The sequence below is a fragment of the Rhipicephalus microplus genome, chromosome 5 (assembly GCF_043290135.1).
Source record: "Rhipicephalus microplus isolate Deutch F79 chromosome 5, USDA_Rmic, whole genome shotgun sequence".
NCBI classification, from domain to species: Eukaryota; Metazoa; Arthropoda; class Arachnida; order Ixodida; family Ixodidae; genus Rhipicephalus; species Rhipicephalus microplus.
The window spans coordinates 174,616,408-174,643,761 of record NC_134704.1 but is presented as its reverse complement, the minus strand read 5'-3'; the positions used below and the strand labels follow the sequence as shown (position 1 = coordinate 174,643,761).

At 43.4% G+C, this 27,354-nt stretch overlaps 2 protein-coding genes across 3 annotated transcripts in view; both read right to left on the bottom strand.

Annotated features, from left to right (window-relative positions):
• LOC119174112 (uncharacterized) overlaps nucleotides 1-14,523 on the bottom strand; it is a 76,244-nt gene extending 61,721 nt beyond the window's left edge. For both annotated transcript variants that reach the window (XM_075896201.1, XM_037424919.2), the window contains exon 1: nucleotides 14,365-14,523. In XM_075896201.1, coding sequence (XP_075752316.1) covers nucleotides 14,365-14,469 — 105 coding nt within the window. In that variant the 5' untranslated portion in view covers nucleotides 14,470-14,523. The remainder of the gene's footprint in view (nucleotides 1-14,364) is intronic.
• A 7,158-nt stretch (nucleotides 14,524-21,681) lies between these two features.
• Nucleotides 21,682-27,354, bottom strand: part of LOC119174113 (uncharacterized) — a 29,185-nt gene continuing 23,512 nt past the window's right edge. Inside the window, exons 4-5 of the mRNA XM_037424921.2 lie at nucleotides 25,545-25,625; nucleotides 21,682-22,102 (exon numbers count right to left, since the gene is read on the bottom strand). Coding sequence (XP_037280818.1) covers nucleotides 21,960-22,102; nucleotides 25,545-25,625 — 224 coding nt within the window. The 3' untranslated portion in view covers nucleotides 21,682-21,959. The remainder of the gene's footprint in view (nucleotides 22,103-25,544; nucleotides 25,626-27,354) is intronic.

The window sequence follows — 27,354 nt, the reverse complement described above, 5'->3', positions numbered from 1 at the left end:
CGGATATCAACTGTCTGTGCTAGAAGACGGCCAGGGGTGATCATCTTGCCGATGGTGGCGTCCGCTGCGGTCTTCGAGAAAGGAGAATGGAGGAGGAGAATGGAGCAGAGGGCGAAGAAGATTCGGCAACAAACGCCGAAACAGCAGCATCTATAGAAAAAATTTTTGCCAAAGTCAAATTATCTGGGACAACTTGAATGCACCAGCTGAAGTTTAGGATCGGAAAAGATGCTGTATTTCCCGTGACTGTCAAAAGTGTGTGAGGCACGGCAACATTTCTGGCCAGCAGAACGTCAGCAATAGGTGTCGACATGTAGGCACCGTCGGGAACAGGAGGTACAGATATCAGGTTCACGTAAGTAACAAGTTGAGGTGTTAGGTGAACGTGATCTACAGACGTGGCTGAGCTGGTGTTGCGTCGTCATGGTAACACGGTAAATCAAGTTGAAGCATGCCAGTCCCCCAATTAATATGGGCAGAGTGGGCGGATAAAAAGTCCATGCCGAGGATAAGTTCATGGGAACATTTTTCGAGCACAGCAAATAGCACTGTCGTGGAGCGATCGGCAACACTTATACGTGCAGAGCACATTGGAAGCACGAGAAATGTGTCACCGTTGTCGACCTGAATGAGTGGTACTTTGGGTGGCGTTAAAGCTTTCCTACGGCGGCAACGAAGTTCTGAATTCATCACTGATGAGTAAGCGCCTGTGTCCACAAGTGCCACAACGGGTGTGTCGTCTACTTCAACGTCAATAAGGTGGCGTCGAGTCGGCAGCATAGTAAGAGGATTTGGAAAGCAAGTGGTCGATGCAGCATCACCCCCGAAAGCTGCATCATCTAGTTTTCCCGCGGCAGGTGGTCAGTCAGCAACGTTGGTTGGTGAAATTGGGGCAAGCGAGACGACGAGCGACGGCAGAGCCGTGAACGGGGCTGGTGAGCATGCGGAGATGGAGAACGATGGCGATATGGCGGCATAGAAGGAACGTCTTCACTGGTGGCCTGAGGTGATTCCCGGTAAGGTTGAAAGCGTCCATGATCCCTCTCTGGGCGATTGGTGTACCCATAGGATGTCTGATGCCAATAGGCGGGCCCCGTGTCCGATACGGCGGCAGTTGAAACAACAACGGCATTCTCCCCCGTGTCATCCGCATGTGGAACAGCCTTCCAGATGAAATCGTAGCTAAACGCAATCGGGAAAAATTCTGGCACCTTCTGATCGCCCATTTCCAGGATTAACTGCTCGTTTAATTCATATCGAAATCGGCACCTACGCGTTTATCCACTACTGGTATCTCGCTTTTTTTTCCTCTTACTTTAAACTTATTTTGTTTGATGGTTTGAATACTAACATGCCATTTGGTTGTGTTGTGTTTTATTCAGTGATGTTTTATTTTGAATAATGTAAAGCCTTTCACAATTTGTGCTTGTTTTTTAAAACTTGTTTCACGTCATTATCTCACTCGTATACTCATCTGATGTTCATTGCCGTTCTATTCCTATTAAAATTATTATCAATATTTTCTCATTGTTATTCCTGTTAGAACTTGTATAATAGTTGACAATTAGTTCATGTTACTGTTTGTATACAAATTTTACGAATTCGTGTATGTATTTGTTTTATGCTCCCCTTACACAATGCTCTGTTGGGTCTGTAAGTTATTTTGAATAAATAAATAAATCGAACGATCGTCAGCAGTCCTCCACTCGGTTGGACTGCGAGGGCTCACCGGAAGATTTTGGCTTTGGGCATACGAAACAGGGTGTCGACGACGGTCGATCAGCTGAGAGGGAGCTGTAGTGTACTCGGAGGCAAGTCCAGCATGGGAAATCTCTTGTCGTACAATGGCATGTACCAGTGGCATCATGTAAGGGATAGAGTCACAGGCATGGGAGCACGTCAGGCGTCAAGTTGACGTCTGATGATCTTGGTCACATGCACTACAGTTAATGGCCTCTTTAGTGCAGGCTTGTCTTCGCACGACCAGGTTGCTACTGTGTTTGGTAGTCGAGTTAAATGGTGGGGGATACGTCGACTTTTTGCGGCCTCAAAACGCTGGCACTCCTTGATGATGGCATCGACCATGTTGCAGTTTTTGCATATGAGAAGGTTGAGCGCATCATCTGCAATGCCTTTCAATATGTGTGCTACTTTCTCAATTTCTTCCATGCCATCATCTGCTTTTTGCAAAGGGCGAGCACGTCCTGTATGTAAGACACGTAGGACTCTGCTGACGTTTGCGCACAAGATGTCAACTCCTTCTTGGTCGCTGTCTTTATACCTACATGCTTGCCTACAAGGCCGCGCACCTTTCCCTTGCACGCATCCCAGCTTTCAATTTCATCTTCGTGGTTCTAGAACCACACTTTTGCTGTTCCTTTCAAGTAGAACATGTTTGCCAATATAAGAGTTTCATCCTATCGGTATTTCTTATTGGTACTTTCATACAACGGCAACCATTCTTCAACGCCAACATTATTAGTGCCACAGAACGTGCCAGGAACTCTTAGCTTTGGAAGGACAACAGTTGTTGTTGTCGCCTCGGAAGAAGCGGGTACCTGGTTTGCCATGGTGGCAACATTAAAACAGTGGCCATTGCGGAACTTCGTTATACGGTGTTGTACCCCGCACCACCACCAAATGTAGGGGGGGGGGGGCTGAGAGAACAACTGAAATAAACAAATTTAGAAAATATACAGGGAGATGGAGGTACAACAGCAAGAACAACACGAGCGCGATCGCATTCATCATTTTCGTCGTCTAACTGCTGATGTTCTCTCGTTTCCGATGTCGTGTAACAATATATATATATATATATATATATATATATATATATATATATATATATATTGCAGAGACGTAAGACAGATGGAAGAATAAAAAAGTTGGAGTACTGAACAGGCGTTGTTTTTTATCGCATCATGACAATGTTGCAGTCGTCAAAAACAAAGCCTTCAGGCTTCCACCACCTGTGTTCGTGCGCCTTGAGCTTTCCGGACCTGCCAGCTAAGCAAAGCCGTCCACACTTTCTCGGCCACGGCACCGGCCTGCCAACACACCAAGCATAGCCCGCAGATGGCATGCTTGCCTCCTCGACGCCTCACAACCTCTCGGCGCAGCAAGCACCATTTGGGGACGGCATCCAGGCCTCCTCGGTGACTCAGTGTTTCTTCGTCAATGCCGTGACCCCGGTTCGCGCCAACTAACCGTGTGAACTTTTCTCGTCGGGGAACGTGGTTAACGATACCACGTGTGAAGGTCCCGTCAACTGGACTCAAGCACCCTATCAGCCTCCCAGGAACGCCATCCATGCGTCGTTCACTATAGATTCTGCCACCGTTAGTTCCGGAGACGCTGTGTCCTTCAAAGATGTCACCCCTGGCTCCGCATGCGGTTCGCCCGAAAGCCTCGCCAAGCTTTCCCACTACATCACGCAACTTCGAATCACAACTAACAACTTGATATAGTCGAGTTCCAGGCTGACAGCCACCTTATAGGGATTATGCGCAAGCAAGGCCTTGTTAACTGCTGCCGCCTCACAAAACATTGAAGCCAGCTCGCTTGAGAACAGCCGTGCGCTCTGGCGTTCTCTCGCAGCGCTATCAGAGCAACGGGCTGCTTGGCGTGGGCACACTTAAGATTTTCACCCGCCCTTCCGCCTTCGCTGGCTCCATGCGTTTTACCATTATTCTGCCCCATCCACGAGGACGTCTTTGGGTGGCTGGAGACTTTTGACACTCTCGGCATTCTCCATGCCTGGCCGGAATGTCAGAAATAAACGGTTGCCATCGACAGCCTTCACGTTGCCGCGAAGGCCTGGCATACCTACGAGGGAGACAGGCAGTGATGCTGGGCAGAATGGTGCGCTAAATTGACCCGTCTGTTTCGCGCACTTTCCTCTACCTGTGACTAATCCCCTGCTAACTCACTATAAACTTCGGGCACAAGTTGTGAGAAGCACAGAAAAGACAGTAGCCCTGAACGCCTCTACCACTCTTTTCTCCCTCGATGACACGGATTCGGACTATCCGGACGCTACAGCTGTAACCCGCTCCTCCGAGATACCGAGTTTTTTGAGGATTACTGCCGTGACGGCACAACTGTGTCCAGCAGTGACCTCCCGGTAGGCATCACGGAACACTCCGTGACGGACACCGGCAAAGGCCGCAAGGTTGGTTTCGCAGCGGAGGGCCTGAACTACATTTGCGACCCACTTCGCCACTTACACAGATTGAAAGTGCCTACAAGTCACAACCGCTGGTGAGCCTGTTTCCAAGCTTACCACAGCGCGAGAGTGCTTGAATGCATCGGCCGACATTGTGACGGCGTCAGCGCCCTGGCAATCAGCCGTGCCGTCCCCGCAGTCATTGACCGAGCGTGCGGATGCTCTCCACATGCAAAGTTCCGTCCTACCTGACAAAAATGTCATTTGCAACAAGGTCGCCACAACCATGACTCCATATTCAACGGTCCCGACATCTCGCAGACGGGTTCCGGAATTCGGCGGCAGTGAGCTTCCCCTTCCGGGTAATTATTCATTGGTGGACGCTGAAAATTGTAACATGGCTGCTGAAGTCTAAGAAATATTACCTTCAGTTTCAGTTTAAGTTTCAGTTTATTTAGCAATCTTTTTCAGCAATCATGTTAAAGTACAGTGATTCAATGTTTTCATACAATGGCAATGGTCAACACAAAACAAAATGTAAATCAGATTAAAAAGTGAAAAAGATGCAGGGACAGGATATAAAAGCTGCTAAAAAGCAGCTTGACGGGATTCCTGACCCTGAGCAGATTGGCCGCAGACTCGTGGGGACGTAAAAAAAATGAAATACAAGTAAGTAAAACAGAAAAAGTACAAAAACGCATAACACAAGCAGTAAAATATCAACAAATTTAGTAGCAAACTTCAACTGTAGACATAATGTAAAATCTCAAACACTGAAAGAATGGGGCATAATGTGGGAGAACAAAGTGAGAAGGAATACAAAAGAACATAATTTATATATATAAGAAACACTACCTTGAAGCAGTATGCATAACGAAAACACAGATACATGAAACAGTTCATGGTTGTACATGTGCATATGAAAATGCAAAAAATGCACTTCTTTTCAAACGAATTACCAAATTGAATATGATACTATAAAATAACACCTTCGATGCCAAAGCAGTGGCCATTGAGCATGCAGCCGGCGGAAGCTTGGCTGGAATACACGGAAAAAATGTCAGCTGCTTGTCTTATCTGCTGCCGCTCACCACGTTATGACCCAGCGTGACCAGTGCCTTCAACAACCTACCCGACGCAGACATTGTCGCCCTCCAGAACGCTCAGCAGCTCGGTAAGGCAGGTTATGGCGTATGCAAGACAGTCCACCAAGGCACAGTCAATGCCAAACACTGGAGACCATTCCGCTTACGATGGCTTTTCAGGATACTCAGCCTGTGAGCAGGCAAAGATTCTGTTACCGACACCGACCACAGCGATGCAGCCAGTGTCCTCCTCCAGAAAGTTTCCCATCCGGAGACCGTCTGGCATTCAAACGCCAAGGCCGACTTCTTGAGGCATGGTTGGCACTTGAGCGTGACTGAAATGGCAGTCAATGCCACCCGCCAGAAGCATTACTTATGTTTTTGATGGTTCAGGGCTCAAAACCTCTGAATGATGCCACCTTCGAAGCGATGATCAACGCTACGGAAGGGCAATTTCGGCTGGACTGCTTGTACCCAGCCTGGCGGCCAGACGATATATATTGTTACGTGGAAAATAGGAGTATATATATATATATATATATATATATATATATATATATATATATATATATATATATATATATATATATATATATATATATATATATATATATATATATATATATATATATATATATATATATATGTGTGTGTGTGTGTGTGTGTGTGTGACGTTAGGATGACTGGGTGACGTGGCCCGGCTCATACTCCATGTTTATTTTAATCTCTGACTTCTTCCTTCTTGGCTTCTACCAATCATCGCTTCATACGTCACACACATATATATATATGTATATATATATATATGTATATATGTATATAAACTCTTATTTTCCACGTAACAATATATATCCTCTGGCCGCCATGACTGGCCGTGGGACCGGCCTTCGTTCACCTTCACAATCTACTACAAAGTCAACCTCGGACGATCACGTTCAGCCGATTCTAGGGTTGTCGAAATCACCCGTAACGTGCAACAATCACTTGCCTCGAGCATCGGACAACCAGGTACCATCTAGCCAGCCCAACGACACGATTCCTGTAGTAGTACAGTCGACGATGGACAATTCCCTTTCGAACTCGCCATGTCTACAACAGCCGAAGCCTACTACGTCCAAAACTGTCAGTTTTTCGACTTCTGGTGCCCCTACTGCTCAAGCCTCCCCATACTTACTGCGAACTCATCACACCGATGGCCCTCTAAAAAGCAGGGCCCAGTGACTACCATCTACATGTCCTGGTAAAAATTCTTCCGATTACTCTGTATCTAGAATATTCTTAAAAATTCGCAAAGTGATAGAAAAGCGGATTTAGTGCGAATCGCATATCTCTACGTTAAATACTCATTTAGAAGCTAGCATTGTACCTAGAGGCCTCCGCATTGTCATAAAACCCGCCACAACTAGCATGTCTGGTTCTGAGGTTGTCGCGTGGAATGAGGTGCTCTCGAGAGCTTCTTTTGATTTGGTGTGCATTGTCATTCGCCATTACAAAACATCGCTCAAAGCCATTCGTAACCAAGAAAGCCAATTACTTTCCCGTCATAAACTCGCCATCTATGAATGCGCGCTGCTGGCAGCATACCAGTGAAAAAAATCAGATGAAGTATATGCAGCTAAAAGAAAGAAGCTTGTCAGGGACAAGGTTATTACGCCTCATACTCCCCCGATAAGGCATACCGCTGAAGTTTCTTCAAAATCTATTAACTCCACACCTCTAGGTGACCCCCTATCATCACGTAAAGTAGTCAACCTGTCTTCCTATGAACTTTCCGCTGATGAAATTTCACTATTGTCTCGAGGACTCAATTTTTGCCCAGTGACAGGAGGTTTTAGTGAATTCAAGCTGATGAAAGATATAGACACTTTTGCCAGAAATTTAGGACTGAAAGAATACTTCCTTGACAAAAGCCCTGCTAATGCCCCTACCTCTATTTTGCCATCTTACAAACATTGGACCCCACCTACTAAACGAGATAAGTGCCTAGACCTCTATATATCTGCCGTTCAACGCGATGTGCTACATATTTACCGCAAACAGGTTCCGTTTAAGAGAAACCTTTCGATCAACCAAACCGCAGCAATGCAGCAACTGAAAGGTCGAGGTGATATCATAATTAAACGAGCTGATAAAGGGGGAGCTGTGGTACTACTAAACAAACACGAATATGACAGCGAAGCTTCCAGACAGCTTTCCAACAGCACTTCTTACAGGCGGCTATACGAGGACCCCACTGAGCAGCTCAAATCTATTTTTATACGCACGCTAACTAACCTCATTGAAAAGCAAAAAATCCCCAATTTGGCTCTGCATACCCTCGTTCCACTAAGTCTAGTCGCGGGTCGCTTTTACTTCCTGCCAAAAATACATAAGTGAGGAAACCCTGGTCGACCTATCGTTTCCGTCATTGGTACAGTTACGGAGCTGGTCTCCCAATTTGCAGATACAGTAATTAACCGAATTCCGTCTTCTTTTTCATCGTACATCAAAGACACAAACCACTTCTTGTCCGACATCGTGGACCTCTCTGTCCCCCTTGATTCACTCCTGGTTACCCTTGACGTAGCGTCCCTATATACAAACATTCCTCATGCAGATGGAATACGAGCAGTACTTCACTCATACATGTCTCTCTGTGACAAAATAATCGACAGCTCGACTTTGATGACCCGTTTAAAATTCGTCTTGGAATCTAACAACTTTGAGTTTGACGGCACTCATTACCTTCAAAATAATGGCACCTCGATGGGCACACCCATAGGCCCTAATTATGCCAATATTTTCATGGGCATACTCGAAAACGAATTTCTGACAAGCCGTTCACCTAAACCATTGTACTACAAAAGGTACATTGACGATATATTCATGATTTGGCAGCACGGTGAACCTCATCTCTTATCGTTCATTCACGATTTCAACAACGCTCATCCGTCCATTTCATTCTCTCATACCTACTCAGGACAAACTATCAACTTTCTTGACGTAACAGTGACAATGTGTGATGGCAAGCTTGCCACTAAAGAAAGCCAACTGATACTCAACAGTACCTTCCTTTTAATAGCAACCATGTCAAGCACTCTAAAACCAGCATACCCTATAGCCAGGCCCTTTGTTTTAAAAGAATATGCTCCCAAGAAACTGATTTTAATTCCAATTGTGCGCAGCTTCGGAGTGCTTTATTAAAACAGAAATACCCTTCCAAGATTATATATGACGCCATAAAAGGGGCAAGTAACCAGGACCGCAAAACGCTTTTAAGCACCAAAGATAAACAGCTGGTCTTCTCCTGCACTAACCTTGTTCTAACATTTTCCGCGCCTGCGCAACACGTACTTTCCATTTTGAAAAAGCACCATAACATAATTCTACAAAGCGAACGACTTAAATGAATTTTCCCAGAACCACCGCGTGTGACGTATAGAAGAGCGCAAAATCTGCGTGACCTACTCATGTCGTCAAAAAGCGTACGCAGTAAACCTACTGGCTGCCGTCCTTGCAACAAACCTCGTTGCAAAGTCTGCCAGCATATGACCACTTCACTTATCGCAAACAGCACCGCATCTAACTTCAGCGTGAAAATAAATGGTGACTATAACTGCGACATGCGTAATGTAGTTTACCTCCTGGGATGCTTGATCTGTGGAATGCAGTACTTAGGCGAAACCGAAACACCCTCCCGATATCGGTTTAACAATCACAAGGCTCATATCTCTTCACTTCCTCACGTTTCAATATCAAAGCATGCTAACGCAATGGGCCACTCATTTGACAACATTAGAGCCATGATTCTGGAGTCTGGCTTCCGAACGCATCATGACAGGGAAGTGCGCGAATCATTTCTCATCTTTAAGTTCAATACAATCACAGGCGGTTTAAATGAGAGTACGAGGAAACTCAGCGTCTTGTATCAGTGACCGCTGTAGATGTTATTGCTTGTACCAGCTGTAATCCTTGTGCACGTGTCGTGACTTGTTATTTGATTGCTTATAAGTAGGATGTGATACGGGGGCCCCCATATAGATTTCATGTCTGATTGTTGTACTTGTTTTTATGATGTTTCCACTCACGTGATTATTGCAAGCGAAACGTATGCGCTTATATGCTGTTGCACCACTTTTACTTCTGTTTTCTGACGAAGGCCGGTCCCACGGCCGAAACGTAAAGAAATCTTTCTGTTTTTTGACGTGTGTCTTCTCTTTATCCATACTATTAACCGGCGTCCAAAAATTTATTCCCGGCAATTGTATATATATATATATATATATATATATATATATATATATATATATATATATATATATATATATATATATATATATATATCTGTGTGTGTGTGTGGTTGGAATGATACCAATCATTTAACGAGACATAGTTTTCGAGATTGAGCGCAGAAATGACAGAAACTAATGGCATGTACAGGACATGCCGCTATCTTGGAATGATGGCAATAAATTTCAAAATAAAGAAAAAAAACAACAAAATGATGCCGCTGATGATAAATAAATACTCATTATCCTGGAAAAAAAAACAAGGGTGGAACATGAGCAATCGACCACCCTTCAAGGTCTCTGAAGGGGTGTTTCTACCTTGATGAATTCCTGGCGGGAAAGCTTACTCACGAAAAAATATTCATGGTATGATATGAATGGGCTGGAGTGCATATGGCAGATATTCAGATTTCTTGACAAGCAATTTACCGCTTCGCCCATTAGGAATGTAAGGGGTGAACTCAGTAAAAGTTTTAGACCCCGTAGCGTGGTGTGAAGCGATAAATGATGGCTTTAACATTCACAGACTGATTATTGGAAAGAAGAATCATAGCAGATAATCAGTGCAGCGGCGTCCTAGTTGTGCGAAGACAGACTGAAGCAATTTGGTGCGGGGGTGCGCAGTGTCCTTTTCTTCCGTTCTTTTTTCTTTTTCTAGCCTTCTCTCTTTCTTTGTTCTCCTTTACAGTTTTTTATTGTTCTTGTTCTTTATTCTTATTCCAGATTCTTTCCATGTTCCCGTTTTTTTCTCTCTTTTTATATTTCTCGATTATTTCCTTTTTCACTTTGTATATGTGATTTGTGTTGACGTATTTCTTTAGCCTATTACGGCGATGGCGTAGTGGTTAGAGCATCCGCCTCACATGCAAAAGGTCCGTGGTTCAAATCCTGGTGTTGCGCAGTTCCCAACCGGATAAAACAAATCCGCGTGGTAATGGAACTGCATTAAGAGGCCTGGGGTGCGGCCTAACCGGTAACCACCGCCGGGAATGCACTCCCTCACCAGAGAACGATTGGCCACCCTGGTGCAGTATCTGGCCACTACCTCCCACATGCATACGTCAAATAACTCACTGCCCACAGTCCCCAGCAGCTGCGATGCAACTAACCTCGGCGGTGGTCAGATCTGCAACGCAGCAGAGGGTGCTAAGAATCTCTGGATCCGGACAGGCCGCCATTGGAACCCAAACTTGGCAACGTTTAACGCTAGAACCTTATCTAGTGAGACGAGTCTAGCTGTACTATTCGAGGAGCTAGAGGGTGTTAAATGAGATATAATAGGGCTCAGTGAGGTTAGGAGGACGGATGAGGCCTATACGGTGCTACAGAATGGGCGCACCTTTGCTATCGGGGCTTGGCAGACTGCAGAGAACTGGGAGTGGGGTTCCTAATTCACAGAAACATAGCTGGCAACATAGAGGAATACTATAGCATGAATGAAAGGGTGGTAGGTGTCGTAATTAAACAGAATTTTTAAAATATACAAGATGAAGTTGGTACAGGCTTACGCGCCTACATCCAGCCTTGATGACGCTTCAGTTGAAAGCTTCTATGAAGACGTGGAATCGGCAATGAGTAAGGTAGGGACACCGTGTACTATAGTGATGAGCGACTTTAATGCAAATGTAGGGAAGAAGCAGACTGGAGACCAGGCTGTGGGAGATTATGGCATCGGTACTAGAAACGCCAGAGGAGAGCTACTAGTAGAATTCGCAGAACGCAATAATTTACGGATTTTGAATACTTTCTACCGAAAACGAGAAAACCGCAAGTGGACATGAGGAGCCCTAATGGCGAAAATAAGAACGAAATAGACTATATAATGAGTGCACACCCAGGAATCGTGCAGGATGTGGAAGTGGTTGGCAAGATCCAATGCAGTGATCATAGAACGGTACGGTCTCGAATTTGCCTAGACCTGAAGAAGGAACGACAGAAACTGATACGCAAGAAGCCAATCAATGAGCTAGCACTGAGAGGTAAAGTACAGGAATTCAGAGTGCCACTTCAGAACAGGTACTTGACTCTTAGTGAGGAAACCAACCTTAGCGTAGATACAATGAATGATAATCTGACGAGTATCATTACGGTGTGTGCAGTGGAAGTTAGAGGCAGGGTAGAGAGACAGGGCACTGGCAAGTTTTCCCAGAAAACAAAGAATCTAATTAGAAGCGTCAAATCATGAAAGTTTCAAGTACAACAAACAAATTAGAACTGGCAGATCTTTTGAAGTTGATAAATAGGCGTAAGGTATGCGATGTAAGAAGGTATAACATGGAGAGAATTGAACACGCTCTGAAAAATGGAAGAAGCGTCAAAGCAGTGAAGAGGAAACTTGGGATAGGAAAAAGTCGGATGTATGCACTAAGGGACAAAGAAGGCAAAATAACTACTAATATGGATAGGATACTTAAAATAGCGGAGGAGTTATACAGAGATCTGTACAGTAGCCGAGACAACCACGACCTTAATACTATAAGAACTTGCAGACCCAGATGACACCCCACCAGTAATGATAGAAGAAGTCAGAAAAGCTTTGGAGAGCATGCAAAGAGGCAAAGCTGCTGGTGAGGATCAGGTAACATCAGATCTGCTGAAAGATGGAGGACAGATTGTGTTAAGAAAACTAGCCACCCTGTTTACGAGGTGTCTCCTGACGGGAAGAGTACCAGAGTCTTGGAAGAACGCCAACATCATCTTAATACATAAGAAAGGATATGACAAGGATTTTAAGAATTACCGGCCGATCAGCTTGCTCTCTGTAGTATACAAGCTATTTACAAAGGTAATTGCTAACAGAGTAAAGAAAAGATTATAATTAAATCAGCCGAAGCAACAAGCTGGATTTCGAACAGGCTACTCAATAATTGACCACATCCATACTATCAATCAGGTAATAGAGAAATGCCCAAAATATAACCAACCACTATACATAGCCTTCATAGATTACGAGAAGGTGTTTGATTCAGTAGAAATATCAGCCGTCATGCAGACACTGCGGAATCGTGGCGTAGATGAAGTATATGTAAACATTCTGAAGGAAATCTACTGGGGATCAACTGCTACCATAGTGCTTCATAAAGAAAGCAACAGAATACCAATTAAGAAGGGTGTAAGGCAGGGGGGCACAATCTCCCCAATGCTATTTACCGCGTGCTTACAGGAGGTTTTCAGAAGCCTAGAATGGAAACAGTTAGGGGTAAGAGTTAATGGAGAGTACCTTAATAACCTGCGCTTCGCCGATGACATCGCATTGCTGAGTAACTCAGGGGACGAATTGCAACTCATGATTACGGAGTTAGACAAGGAGAACAGAAAGGTGAGTCTTAAAATTAATCTGCAGAAAACGAAAGTAATGTACAACAACCTCGGAAAAGAGCAGCGCTTCGATATAGGTAAAAACGAACTTCAAGTTGTAAAAGACTATGTCTACTTAGGGCAGGTAATAACCGCAGAGCCGAACCACGGGATTAAAGTAACTGGAAGACTAAGAATGGGGTGGAGCACATTCGACAAGCACTCTCAAATTATGACAGGTAGGTTGCCACTATCCCTCAAAAGGAAGGTATATAACAGCTGTATCTTGCCGGTACTTAGCTACGGAGAAGAAACCTGGAGACTTACAAAGAGGGTTCAGCTTAAATTGAAGACGACGCAGCGAGCAATGGAAAGAAAATGTTAGGTGTAACCTTAAGAGACAAGAAGAGAGCAGAGTGGATTAGGGGACAAACGGGGGTTAAGGATGTCATAGTTGAAATAAAGAAGAGATAATGGAAATGGGCCGGGCATGGAGCGCATAGACAAGAGAACCACTGGTCATTAATGGTAACTAACTGGATTCCCAGAGAAGGGAAGCGGGTTAGGGGGAGACGGAAGGTTAGGTGGGCAGATGAGATTAAGAAGTTTGCGGGTATAAATTGGCAGCAGAAAGCACAGGACCGGGTTAACTGGCGGAACATGGGAGAGGCCTTTGTCCTGCAGTGGACGTAGGCAGGCTCCTGCTGCTGCTGCTGCTACTGCTGCTGATGATGATTTCGTTATCCAACGTATGAAAATGTCCTCACCTAATGTGATTAGGAAGTTGCTTAAAGAACTAGAGGAAGATGATTTCTTCTTATCGCGAGCGTGTATTCAATAGGCTATAGTTGGTTATGCTATGTCTGGTTCTGCCTGCGTTACGCAAAGGAATTATAACAGAGTACGACACGACAGCATATGGTAGCATCCGACAGCCTGACACTCTAGAGTGCTCTCCACTTAAAACAGGAGTAGCAGATATTCTAGCTTCCATGAAGCGAGAGAAGTTAACCAAGGTGGATAACGCAATACCTACGGGCAAATGGAAGCAGTCGCAGTAAAATAGTGCACCCCAAAATAAGGAAAAAGCTCCCAAAGTTTGAAGCGACATAGTTGTGTCGATCAAACTAACAAGTTATCAGCAAAGCAGCGTAATCGATTCGAAACAGATATATCCATTCGGAGATTAACACGAGAGTCTTTCTGCCTGCAGTGAGCATAAAACAGACTGATTGTGATTACATTTTCTGCACTGGAAGAGCTGTGCAGTAAATCTTTCAGTGTTCAGGATCAGCGCAACTGCTATTTGTTACTCGCAAGACAAAGAGGAGTGCCAGAAATAAAAATGTAACAGTATTCACCAAACGAAAACCATGTTTGCCGCCAACGCGAAGATGCAGCTTTAGCAATGCAATGTCCAAAAGAAGCCATGGGTGTGTCCGTGAAATAAATAAGTTCAGAAAGGGCATGCTTCGAAATGTTTCCGTCAGCACGCTGATTGAGCTGACGTGGCTATTACACTCCTCGTGGTTCGCTAGAGTCATTTTACCTTGAAGGAGTCTGGGAGGTCTCGTTGTAGCTTGTTTGGTCCTCGAGAGGCTTGCGTAAGAGCAATTAGCAGGAGAAACTTGATACCAGCAACGGCAAGACCCATGTGGAATTGCGGTACGTACAACTCGTAGGAATCACACTCCGCGGTTCGTACCCGGCCGCAATTTTTATGCCCGCAGGTAGCGTCAGAGGACGCACAGCTGCGTTGCAATTTGGGCGAGACAAAATAAATTAGTAAAAGTGGTTTCCACTTTCGACCACAGGGTTCGCAGGTGTTTCATTATGAAGGTAGGGGAATAATAGGTTAGACGTGTGTTATATCCACCAATCATGGTATTTACACTGTTTATAGGAGTATTGGGATTAAATTGGCGTGACACTCTAGAGAGGCTCTTGAAAAAAAAATGGCAGATCGCACGTACAGTGGGAATCTATGATATGCGAAGCACGAATGAGCAAGGTTGACATGTCACTTTCAATTCAGCACAACGTTACAAGGTGAAAGTAAATTTTGCCGTACATGACTTTTATGTCATGATTATTATGTTTGGTCGTGCCATTTACATTCGTCGTCAATTCACGTAATGTGATACCAAACTTGGTATATGTGGAGCTAGCGAGACGTCCGTAAGCGCGCTAAGAGCCTAACATGTAGTTATGTTTTACATGACACGCATATCATGATTATCATGTTTGGATGTGCTATTTACCTTCCTCGTCTATTCACGTCACGTAGTACCATATTTGGTATATGTGGAGCTAGCAAAACGTCCGCGAGCACGCTATGAGCGTAGCATTCAGTCATGACACGCATGCCAAAATAATCATGTTCGCACCAGCCATATACCTTCGTCATTTCCTGACGTCAAGTAACACCAAAATTGGTATGTGTGAAGCTAGCGAAACGTCCGCGAGCGCACTATGAGCGCAGCATGTAGTCATGTTTTCTAGACATGCATGTCATCATTATGATGTTTGGACGTGTAAATCACGTTCGTCACCCACTTCGGATCATGTAATGCCAAGTTAGTATATGTCAAGCTAGCGAACAGCCGCGCGTTCATCATGCGCATGCATTGTATTCATGTTGTTGCATGACACGAATCTCATGATTATCATGTTTGCACCAGCCACATACCTTCATAATCCATTCACGTACCGTAATAGCAAATGTGGTATATGCGAAGCCAGCGAAACGGCCGCGAGTGTATCATGAGTGTGGCATGTAGTCATATTGGTACATGACAAGCATATCATATTTCTAATGCTAAGGTCTGTCGTTTCTGTTCGCCATGCAATCATGTCATACCATACCAGTTTTGCAACACGTCATGTGAATGAAACCACCGCAAGAGCAGGAAGACCAATAAATGTCAATCATAGAATTCATGACATAGAGATCTTGATTTTCATGTTATGACTAGTCACTTATGGTCGTCATACACTCATGTTATGTCACAGCAATTTTGGTATACATAGATAGATAGATAGATAGATAGATAGATAGATAGATAGATAGATAGATAGATAGGGAAGCCTAATGTCAGCGAAGTTTGCTAAAAAATGTTTTGCATTTAAAAACAAGATTAGCTACTGAGCTTATATTAGGAACATGTTACGTTTCTTATCACAGCAGCCTTTTATTGTTTTTCTATAACACGCGACGACCCAGTATGAACTCGACTTTGTTGACAGCCTTGCTTGACCTGGGGGACGGTCGAAATTAGACACGAGCAGATTGAAGAGAATATTTGTTTTGCCTACGCTTGTGCTCTGCTCGTCATTCCAATCAGCGTTTGGGGATAGCACAAAGTTCATTTTCTTTCTTTGTCTAAATTACATTTGCTTGATGTTTCAAGTAGGCGTTTTAGATAGAATGTAGCAGGTGCTCACAAAAATGAATAAAAAACCTATTGGGACTTGATAGAATATTGACGTGATTCGCTAACGTAGTGAACAAACGTTCTTCCCCGAAAGGAAAAGCAGCCATTGCATGCAGCCTCCGATAATTGCGTGTCACTTTTCTCCGTGTCACATTTCCCTGCAGCTGTTGCTTGTGTGAATGAACTCTGCCTCCACAAAACAAGCAAAAAAAAAGAAGAAATGATTGCCGAGAGAGTTGCCTTCTTTTTTTATTTCAGTGAATATAGTAATCCTCCTCCACACCCCTACGAAACTTTTCCGCACCTGTGTGCACGTATGTATAGACGAACCATTTCGGTACACAGTCGGTTACGTATACCGTAGTAATGAAATGAATGTTTTGTATCTTTCGGTAGTTTCTGTTTGTGTTATCATGAGGAAAAGAAACGTAAACAGTGCGCTGTCTACGCGCTCTGGTGTTCTACACTTATTTTTTTTTCAATTGCTTCCAGCCTGCATGACAATATGGCTGCTGGATTGATTTATGCCAGAATCAAGAATCATGTAGTATCTTTTCAATGGCACAAAAGTCCAAGCGCGATAAAAACAGTGCGCTGCGTTGCTCGCGTTTCTTTCCAATACCCTCGTGTACTGCGCAATGTCACTGCACGTTAAAGAAGAGCAGACGATAGAAATTTCTAGAGCCTTTCACAACGGCGTTCTTCATATACACATCGTGGATTCGGGACGTGAAAACCCAGATAATATTTCCTACCACCTAGGTGCACGTAAAAAGCTACATTATAATTACATACACCGGTGTTATGACACCAAGCCTCCACACATACTCTAGAAGTGTAAGGCAATGCACATTAAGTCCGACACTACTTTGGCCAGGCGGTAGGCGGCCCTCCGCAGTCCTATTCTGTCCGACCAACTCTGGGCCGTCCGGAAGGCCCGCGCAGCGGCTGACCGGCTTGGCCAGGCGTAACCGACATGGGAGTCGCCCACTGCGCGCTAACGTGCGTCCTGCCGAACAACAAAAAAGTTTTAGACCCATACACCCACCGGTGCTTTAACCGTGCTATGTTTAGTGAACGTGGGCTGCAGTGAGTATATACAAAGGTTCGCCAAGGTTCTTAAAAAATCTTAAATCTTCTTTCACTGGCGCTTCATTTTGACATGCTTAGTAACGAAAGGCTTCAGCAAAGTTTGTTCCTGCTGCTCTTTAGTGTGGCGGGTATTCGTTCATTCGGTGTGTAAAGGCGAACGACTGGCTCGGTTTATTTCATGGCGAGAGTATTAACAGGCAGATCACAACACAAATTTCCTTTGAGCAAAACCCATAACTAGTTTTTTGCAACGCTTGTTAAGGCCATCCTTGAAAGTTCAGGGTAAGTTGGAGGCCCTTGATTTAATTACCCTTTAACTTTTCTTTGCATTGTGGTTCACAAGTATTGACTTCAGTACTGCGCAGGTAAAATAACGTCCCGTGGGATAGTATTCTAACTACACGCGAAAATACCTACTCACGAATGACAAGCCCGATATTGGCTCTCGGGCGCGTAATTCGGCCAACAAATTTACTAGGATTTTCAAAAAATTGACTATATTGCAGTCGCGACATCTCCAATCACGTCAGAGAAAACCATTTGAAGTAAATGATGGTTTTAGTAACATCCCATGATCCAAAATATTTCAAGAAATATGCAAAGTTACAGTTTCACCACCAGGCCAAATAAAAAAGTGCTATTAGGACTAATCGCAATGTAGCGTTAAGGCCTGCAAGCAGCTCAAAACGTGCAAGGCGCTGCTCAGGTGGAAAGAAGGACGCCCGTAATGAACGTACAGGCCGAGTGTGCACTAACACAGCTAGTACTTCTTTTATATCTGAACAGTTCACTGTTTTCGCAACTGCGGCCGCTGCGGTGAGCGATGTGACCTTTGGCCATTCTGTAATTTCAGCGCAAACTTTAGGGTGAAAGCGCGAGACGTGCCAACTGCCCCCATAACGAGAATATAGCACGTGCATGGGAGAGACGCACCGTAGGGTCGAGTATACAGTGTCCAAGGTATAGGAGGCGCTCGCCTATGGCAACGACAGGGATGATGAAACTCTAACCACGGCCTTCGCTTCATGTTGTTGATGATAACAGTAATGCGCTGAAGTTCCTCCAAGCTTTTCTTACAGCCAGCGTTTAACAGTAAAGATTTACTGTTAAATTTTGACCTTGAACGATAACTGACCTAGTAGCTTCCACTGTAGCTGAGGTTCTGAAGCATTAAAGCAAGTTTTTCCCTTTGTAAAAGAGTGTAACCTCAAATGCGGTTTCTTTTAAGTAGTGATTTAGTGAGTGATATATGCTTAATCTCATTCGATGGATATAGTTTGCAAGAATATAAATTTCAGTATTGCTGATACTTTTGTCAATCATACCAGTCGTCCTTCTTCGTGCCGTCGCGCTCATCCAACATCATTTTCGGTATGTGTTATCGCCCTCCCCCCGGTTATCCCTTGAAAAGGGCTAAATGAAAAAAATTAGCGATGTCAAGTCGAAATACCCAAAGTCAGATATATTTTTGTTTGTGGATTTCAAGTTTTCTGCCATGGCCTAACTTTACTTCCCAAGCAGGTGCTTTTAATGACTGCCTTCAACTTGCACTTGATTCCTCCGTTGTCCAACTTTTAAACCACCTACTCGATGTAACAACATTCTCGATCTCATTTTAATGTCTTCCCCAGAGAAAGTTCGTCTTCTTTCTTGTCATGATGACTTCAGTGATCCTGCTCTCTTTCATCCAGTGATTGAAAATCCACATTTCTCTCGTCATTCTACTCCTAAACTGATTGTAAATTACAAGAAAGATGACGTATAAGTCATCAACAAAGGCAGACTTTTCATGACGAATTCTTCACTTCCTTGTCGCTGCGATCAGTTCATGGCGCTATTCAAAGACAACATACACCGACTCATTCATGATTACGTACCACGGATTTCTACCCGTGTTAACGTATCAAAACCAAGGTTTACAAGGTCACTTCGGCAGCTCAGAAATAAGAAGTGATGTATATATAAAGTAGTTAGGAACTCGGGTTCACCACTGTCAAAGGCAAAAAGAGTGTTTGGACGCTGCATGCAGAGCAAACACTAAACTTTATCACATTACTTTCAATCAATATACATCAGTATTCCTGTGAAATTTAGGGAAAAAATCAAACTTCCAAAAAGTCATGTCGCATCGCACTTTCCGACCTTTACAATAATGCCATTCAATACAAAGGTTTTGCAACTATGTTCATTGGCTATACTATACATCTGTGCCTACATAGGAAACTGCTTCAACACGCGTTGTTTCTTAGAAGTTGGCTGCAAGTACATGAGCCCTATCAATGTTACATCTGAGCGAATACCATCAATAAAAATATCCACCTCATCTGTAGCATCCGGATTTGACTCGTAAATTCTTAAACAGTCATTACGTCAAGTACAATTCTCGCACAAAATTTCCAGCAATCTGTAACCGCAGGCGAAATCCCATACGACTGGAAAATTGGAAAATTCATTTCAGTGCACAAATCAGAGATAGAAACAACGTTTCTTATTATGGACTGAAATTATTAACTAGTGTACCCGGTAAATTACATGAACACATCATCGTCTCACGCGTACACTTGGAATCTACTAATTTCTTTTTACATAACCAACAAGGTTTTTAAAAAAATGTTCAAGTGAAATGCTAGTTTCAGAATTTTCTAATACTCTATACCGAAACGCTAATGATAATTCTCAGACCGACTGTTTACTCATAAACTTTTCAGAAGCATTTGATCGTGTAGCCCACTGTTGCCTTATAGAAAATTTTTCATGACTTAATACCGATTCCTTAATTAAGGAATCAGTATTCTTGCAATTTCGCAAACAGTTCATGGTCATCAAAGGCACTTCACCTCACATTACTGACGTTTCTTCGTGTGTTCCGTAGGGGGCGTCTTAGGCCCTTTTTTATTTCTTATATTCATCAACGATCTGTCGTTGAAGATAACATCCAAAATCAGATTGTTCGTAAATGACTGTAAGTTGTATAGAAAAATTGCTACGGCTAGTGACCATAGTAGCACTTCACCATAACCTAGACCGTATAACGCATCGGTGTCATCAATGGCTTAGGTGTTTAACCACTAACAAATGCAAAACTATGAATTTTGGGCGAAAGCTTTTGATTTCCACGTTTACTCATATCCTCAAAAATGACGCTTTTTAAAATACAAGTTGCTACTATTATGATTGCACCAATTCTACACCTAAGCTATCGTGGTCCACGCACATAAATAAATCTACTGCGAAATATCGCAAACTGTAGGCTACCTTAAGCGTAGTCTTACCAGCACAACAACGACTACTCGCAAGCTCGCTTACCGAACTTTCATACGCCCTCAGCTTGAATATGAATGAGCCATATGGCTTCCCCAACAACATTACTTTATGAAATTCATTAAAGCTGTCCAGAATCGCCCAGCTAACTTCATTGCTTATGAATACAACAGACTATCTAGTATAACAAAAATTAGGCATTCACTTTCGCTTCTATATCTTCAAACACCTACGGATATTGCTCTAATCTGCTTGCTACACACGAAAATATACAGTATCCGTCAAACCATACAGCCTCTTACAAAACCACATCGCTCTTCTCGCCGTCTCAATATTAAAATGCGCTTTCAGTGTTTGTCCTAGCGAACGCACGCATATAACAACTTTGCACTTTCTCGGGTCATAAAAATGTGGAACAGGCTCTGGGGCACCATTGTGAACATACGTGAGCCCAAAACGTTTAAAAATAAGCTCACTCTATTCTTTTCCTCAAACATTTCTTGGTTACAGTTGCTTTATCTTATAAATTTATTGTCTTGCAGCGGTTTTTCAAGTAGTTGTCACTGTTTATTCTAATATTTAAATTGTATTTTTGTATAAAATATATTTCATAACAGTGGCTGTTTTGCACATGCATATCTATTTATTGACATTGTTTTCGCGTGTTTTGCTGTGCTTCGATTCATGCCTATCAACGTCTTTATAAAAAATCTCTTTATTGTAGTATTGAATTCAGCAGATTTTGAACAATTTTCTAGTTCTTGTTTATTACTGTCTCCCCCTCGCCCTCACACAATGTTCGAAAAATAGGAACCCGTGAGATATTTGGATTAATAAATAAATAATTTTAAACGAATACATATATGTAAGAGTTCCTCGCCAATGCGTACACGGCTTATAACTAGCGGGAGAGGAACAATATGATAGCAAGTGAAATGAATGCGCTCAATATATAACTCTTTCTAGATACTGCCAGCTAGTTTCAGTTATCGCAGGAATAGGTGGAAATCAAAAAACGAAATCAATGTAACAGCTGAGTGAAATCAGCGCTTTCAAAAATCATGCGTAAACGTATAACGTAACATATAAAGATATTTATTTGTCACTATAAGCGTAGAAAGCTTGACAAGTTGGTTTTCGTATTAGCTATGTAACCTGGTGGTTGTGAGGAAAGACACGGAGAGTAGATATACACAAAGAAGGGCAGTTGGTGTCAGGGTCTGGAGTTATCGGTGTTTTTCTAGTTATTCTCTTCTTCGCCAGCATCGTGCTACCTATTTATTTCTACGCAAATGCTGTACGGCTGAGGCTTCTCTTGTATGCAGACCATAGGCTTCCAAGAGGGAGTCACAGTGCTTCAGCATTTCTTGGCATTTTCGTCATCATTGCAGTGATCTCTGCTGCGAAGGCTAGCACTTCTGCCGCAGGTTCGCCGGAAGTAATAGATGCATTCCTTTGGTACGCTGTTCTCAAATCGTGGAGAGGCGACCAACATACATTCTGAAAAGTAAATGAGATTCCAACAGTAAAAAGTGACACTGATATTAAGCTCAATAAATGCCGTTAGAAGGTTATGTAATTAAAGTTATTTTATATGCGTTCACACTGGAGTTGAAAACTTCCATGACTGCCGTAAACATTTGAAGCAATCACATTTTGGTGCCACAAAAAATATGGGAAAGTAAGCTTTTAAGTTATTCCTATTAACCTCACGAAAATGCTGATCTAGCAGAGGGCCCTGAGGTAGACAAGTTCGTTGCGGTGGCGTCAAATATTATGTGTCGTCCTGAGAGTCAACCAAACATGTGCGGTAGCATGAATTGTGAATACTGTAAGTTCACGTAATTCGTGCAAATATGTGAAGCAGTTATTTCTATATGCGAAGCATTTCTTCGCTATCTATTTATATTTCTATCTGTTAAATAACTGCTAGGAGAACTGCTAAGTGAAAGGGACATACCTTCATAAAAATCTAAGTATAAACAAGGTTTTTGTAGCCATAGCGGTGACATACTTTATGATGCAATGAAGTTGCAGTGCTGAAGATAGCTTTTTTGAATATGTGTATAGTTTAACACGTACAAAGGGTGTTGCACTAAAAGAACTCTCACGCCTACTTGTCGCATTATGAAGGTTTAGTATGATACAAAAGTCTTCAGGTTTCAGTTACTGAAACTTAAGTAAGTGGTTTACTTTAGCTACACGGGAGCACCGTAGAAACCAACGTGTTAGCTGTGCGCGTTATTTACTGCAAGATACTACTACACGCACGTAGTGGGTCGAGGGCCAGAGCGAGTCTCGCCCTGAAGGAAAAGGAAGATATCGTGCTTCTTCCCTGCTCGAGAGCCTGCCGTGATGGACTCATTGTTCAGAAGCTAGCTACTCGGTGCCCTAATAAACCCCCGTACTTCTGAAGCCTCGTGACAAACTGGTGGAGGTGCTGGGTAGCCTCACGGATGTTGCAGACACTCCCAGGGAGCCGTGATACGAGTTCATTGCCAGTAAACACCACAGTTCATCGGGCCACCCGCCGAGTCAGGGGATTACCTCTGGAAGTTGATGATATTGTTCCCATTACGTTAACAAACATGATCAGCACTTCTGTGCAGACGTCACCAACTGGCACAGAAAACACGAAGTTGAAGCGTTACACACTAGAAAGCCCACAAGTGCCAGCGACGCTCCATCCCAAGGAGAGGGAAGACGTTGAAGACTAGTTGACAAGCTTAGAGCGCGTAGCCACCTTGGACTAGTGGGACGACGCAGCGAAACTGGGTCCTGTTTATTTTTACCTCGAGGAAGGGGCACGTACATGGTAGCAGAATCGAGAGGAGCAGCTGATGTTGTGGCGCAAATTCTCTCGTAGACTTCCGCAGACCTACGCCAGCGCTTATCACCAAGAACGAGCTGAACGATCTATTCTGGCCCGCGTCCAGTTGCCGAACGAAACTGACCACGTAGATCGAAGACAGAACGCATTTTTTCCGATGAGCCGACCCAAGAATAGCTCTTTTTTGTACTTTTTTTACCTGAATTTTCTATTTCCTTTTTTTACGTGCCTATGTCGTAGCTTTTTTCTGTGGGGTGCTATGTCTTTTTTTTTCACTATTTTGTTCTTTTTCTTTCCGGAAAAGGAAATAATGCCACCCGCACGTAGTGCTTCAAGGGCAAAAGTGGCTCTCGCCCGGGAGGAAAAAGAAGGTCTCGTTTTTTTTCACTGCTCGAGAACCAGCCGCGACGGACTCATTGTTCGAAAGCTTGCTACTCGGTGGGTTAATAATCCCCCCACTACTTCTGAACCTTCATGATAATAGTAATTTTAGGTAGCAAACTGAGGGTACCATGTGTGACATATTGAACATTCAGGCCTTGATTAGTCCTGATTGAAAGATTTTACTTTCGTTGCAAAAAATATTATGGTTTCGCAATCAATATCAACGAATATTGTGGCTGGCACTCTCGTTTGTATTTTTCATTTTACAACCTATACTGAAGTTATTAAAATAAAACAACAAAATGAACAGCGCGGCTCCATGCTTCGTGTTTCTATTTCAATACATAAAAAGAGCTGTGTGTTCCTAAAGTAGTAAATTATTCACTGCTGAAAAAATTGTGAGACGCAAGTTGAGTGTGTTTTTAGAAACAAAAGTAGAATAAACGTATCACATACTTTACCTCAATAACATTAACGCACGTACCTTATAGCCCTAACACGAAGCAGTTGAATTGTTTCACGTGTAAGCTATATTGGGAACTTTACAGTGCGTCATGTGAGGACCCTTTAATAATTATTCTTGTACACTGTAAACAAATAAAGTTCATCTGTCTGTCTGTGCAGTGTAAACCAAACATCTTCCTGTAAAGCGCTTATTGTAACTGATTTGATGCGCCAGCTTTTTCGTTAGAGCTGCATGCACCATCAGAAATAGGAGGGGTGAGTAGGGGCCAGAAGCACCCTACTCTTCTTGCGTACGCTATCATGCAAAACTTGCAAAAGCTTTAAGAATAATTCAGCGCGTGCACAATAAACGAGAATGATAGGAAGAAAGATATATTGGTGTGGTTGTTTCTCTGCCTTTCACTTTCTCCTGCATGTGTGCACCCTGCATTCTTTCTAAAAGGCATTCTTACCAACTCGCCCAGCTCAATATATTTCTGCACGAAACGTACAGCGAGACAAGAATCTTTAAAATAGTGGCCACGTCCACGTTAGATGTCTTTGAAATATTGCGGCATTATTTCGTGTGTACCAACCACGTGTGGTTTGTACACACGTCGTTCTTTTTCTCGCATGGCTCTCACGCATGGAATCGTGTGCAATTACATTGATCTGTCTTATGAATATGCCATCACGAAGCGCGCAGAAATATAGATTTCGGGGCGTCACTGGAAAATACTTTGCCACCGATACACTGTCCGTAAACGACATTCCTTCCACTGATTATACCGTGCACTGAAAATAGCGGCAACATCACACGCTGCATTCTGGGCCTATTGCAGAATACACGTACCGTGGTTGGGATCTTTAAAACTAGTTTGCGCGTACGCTGCACAGTTCGTGTGACCTTGTCTCGGGTTTCCAGGAAAGCTGCGCAGCCTAACAACTGTTACATAACGTCGACCGTCCTGCTTGACGCTGTTGTTGCACGGGAATTACGGAGATCTTGCAATGTAATCTACAAGTTGTGCTTCTTGGTTTAGGCCGTTCAAGTTGGCTGCCTTTTAACGAGCATGCATTGGTAGTGTCTGCTCTAGATCTCATAACGTGATGTTAAAACGTTTACCTATCAATACTACAGGCGTAGGCAAGATTGTAGTACTAAAACATTAAAAATCTCTCACTAAATATAAGAAAACGTGAGCAGACATTACCGTATAATTTCATGAGTAAACATTACTGGTCAAACTTGAAAATAGCACACATAAAGAAAAGGAAGCTTACGATATCCCTGAAAGTCAATGTCCAATACCAGACAGGTGTGAAAATCCGTGTAGTGGTATTTTCCCGACGATACTGTGGAATCTGGAAGGAGGCACAAATTATCAAGTTACTTTTATTCGTTATACTACATGACATAAACTGCTTTGGCAGAGGAATGTCTATATTCAGGTATAATATTAAGGTGCCCTACATTGCTCTAGATGCGAGATGCAGTCCTATAATTTTTCATCGCATTCACTGGGCTGGTAATGAACAAAGCTCTAACACATTTGAAGAACGACCTCAGGAGGAAAGCAGAAGAGTATGTAGAGCGAACCTTTTTCTCACCCCTCTTCTGTCTGATTTTCTGAAGGAGAACAAGGTGAACGGAAACATTCGCAAAAGTGTTGCACAGTAGCAGCAGAATTCCTGTAATACTTATTAAAGACGATAGTATTTTTTGGGAACCTTCGACGCTGAAATTTCGGTGTGTCTGTCCGTCTTTCTGTCTCCGCATTTGTCTGTTTGTCCACGGTAACGATCTTTCTCATGGCACCAAAGTAACCAAACGATACCTCAAACGACCTACCCCATCCGCAGCGCCCACCAATATTGCTCAAGTTTCAGCGTTCATACTTGTGCGATCCTCAATGTAAAGGCAACTATTGTGCATTTCTAAGGCACCATAACAGCACCTCGATGTTTTGTATGTGTGCCATCGTACTAGAGAAGGCACACACAAGTAATTCTAAGGACCGTAGCGTTTATCACGCTGCGCTGGCAGTGCAACGCGATGCTCAAAAAGGCAAGTGTTTCCAAGGCTTTGCTCAGACGACATGGTGGTGGCACTTGCCCGTCGCTTTGCGTTTTACTACTTATCGCCTCCGAGACAGGCACGCATCTTTCTCCGCAGGCGCGCACGCCTTCCTTTGCTTTCAAAGATAACTGCCAGATGGCGCTCATGTCTAACGTGACTCGATGGGCACACTAGCCTGCGCTGCGCGGATCGAGACTCTCTAATGCAGCGCTTTTAGAATACAAATCGCGAATTTTCTCGCGCAGAACTTCAAATAAACCTTTCGTTCACTCTCTACACACGCAAGACTATCGTTTTTCGACGACATTTACAGTAAAAAATTCATATGCGGGGCCAATTTTTTCTTTGGTGCTGTTCCATCAGGAATTTCGGGCGTTTGGGACCCACAGAAGATACGCTTTTATCATATCACAATTTGAAGCATTTGTAACAGTTACTTCATGGTAATGTCAGTTAGTTTGCAAGGTTCTGCCTTCAAATGATAACGTTATTCACACGCTAAGCGCTATTCTTTTTTTGCCAAAAATTAATCCCAGTGACTGATGTGGGGTGAAGAACGTCTAATCGGCAATCTGAATGGTTTATTCATCTTTATTCAATCTTTACTGGACCCACCATGCAAGAATACGCGATGCAATCTTACGTATGATATTGACACATAACAGCCGCTAAACACGGCTGCACGAAAGAGGAGGACGAAGTGGGTTTTCGTTTGATGCTGGTCTGGCGCCATCTTGCTCGTCGAGTTCTGTGCGCTGTAAATAGATCATTAAACAAGTTACTCGTAACATTATTGGTGGAGATGGACGACCCCCGTACCTCAATGGAGACGCGCAGCGGTCGCACCATCGGCGACCTTTCGACTGCTTCGACTGCTGGTACTTCCTCTACGCCGCCCTCATCAGTCCAAGCCACCACCTACGTCACAGTCCCGCACCTCCGGGATTCCGGCACTTTCTCCAGTGATGGTACGATCGATCTTGACACTTGGCTGAACCGGTACAAGTGCGTCAG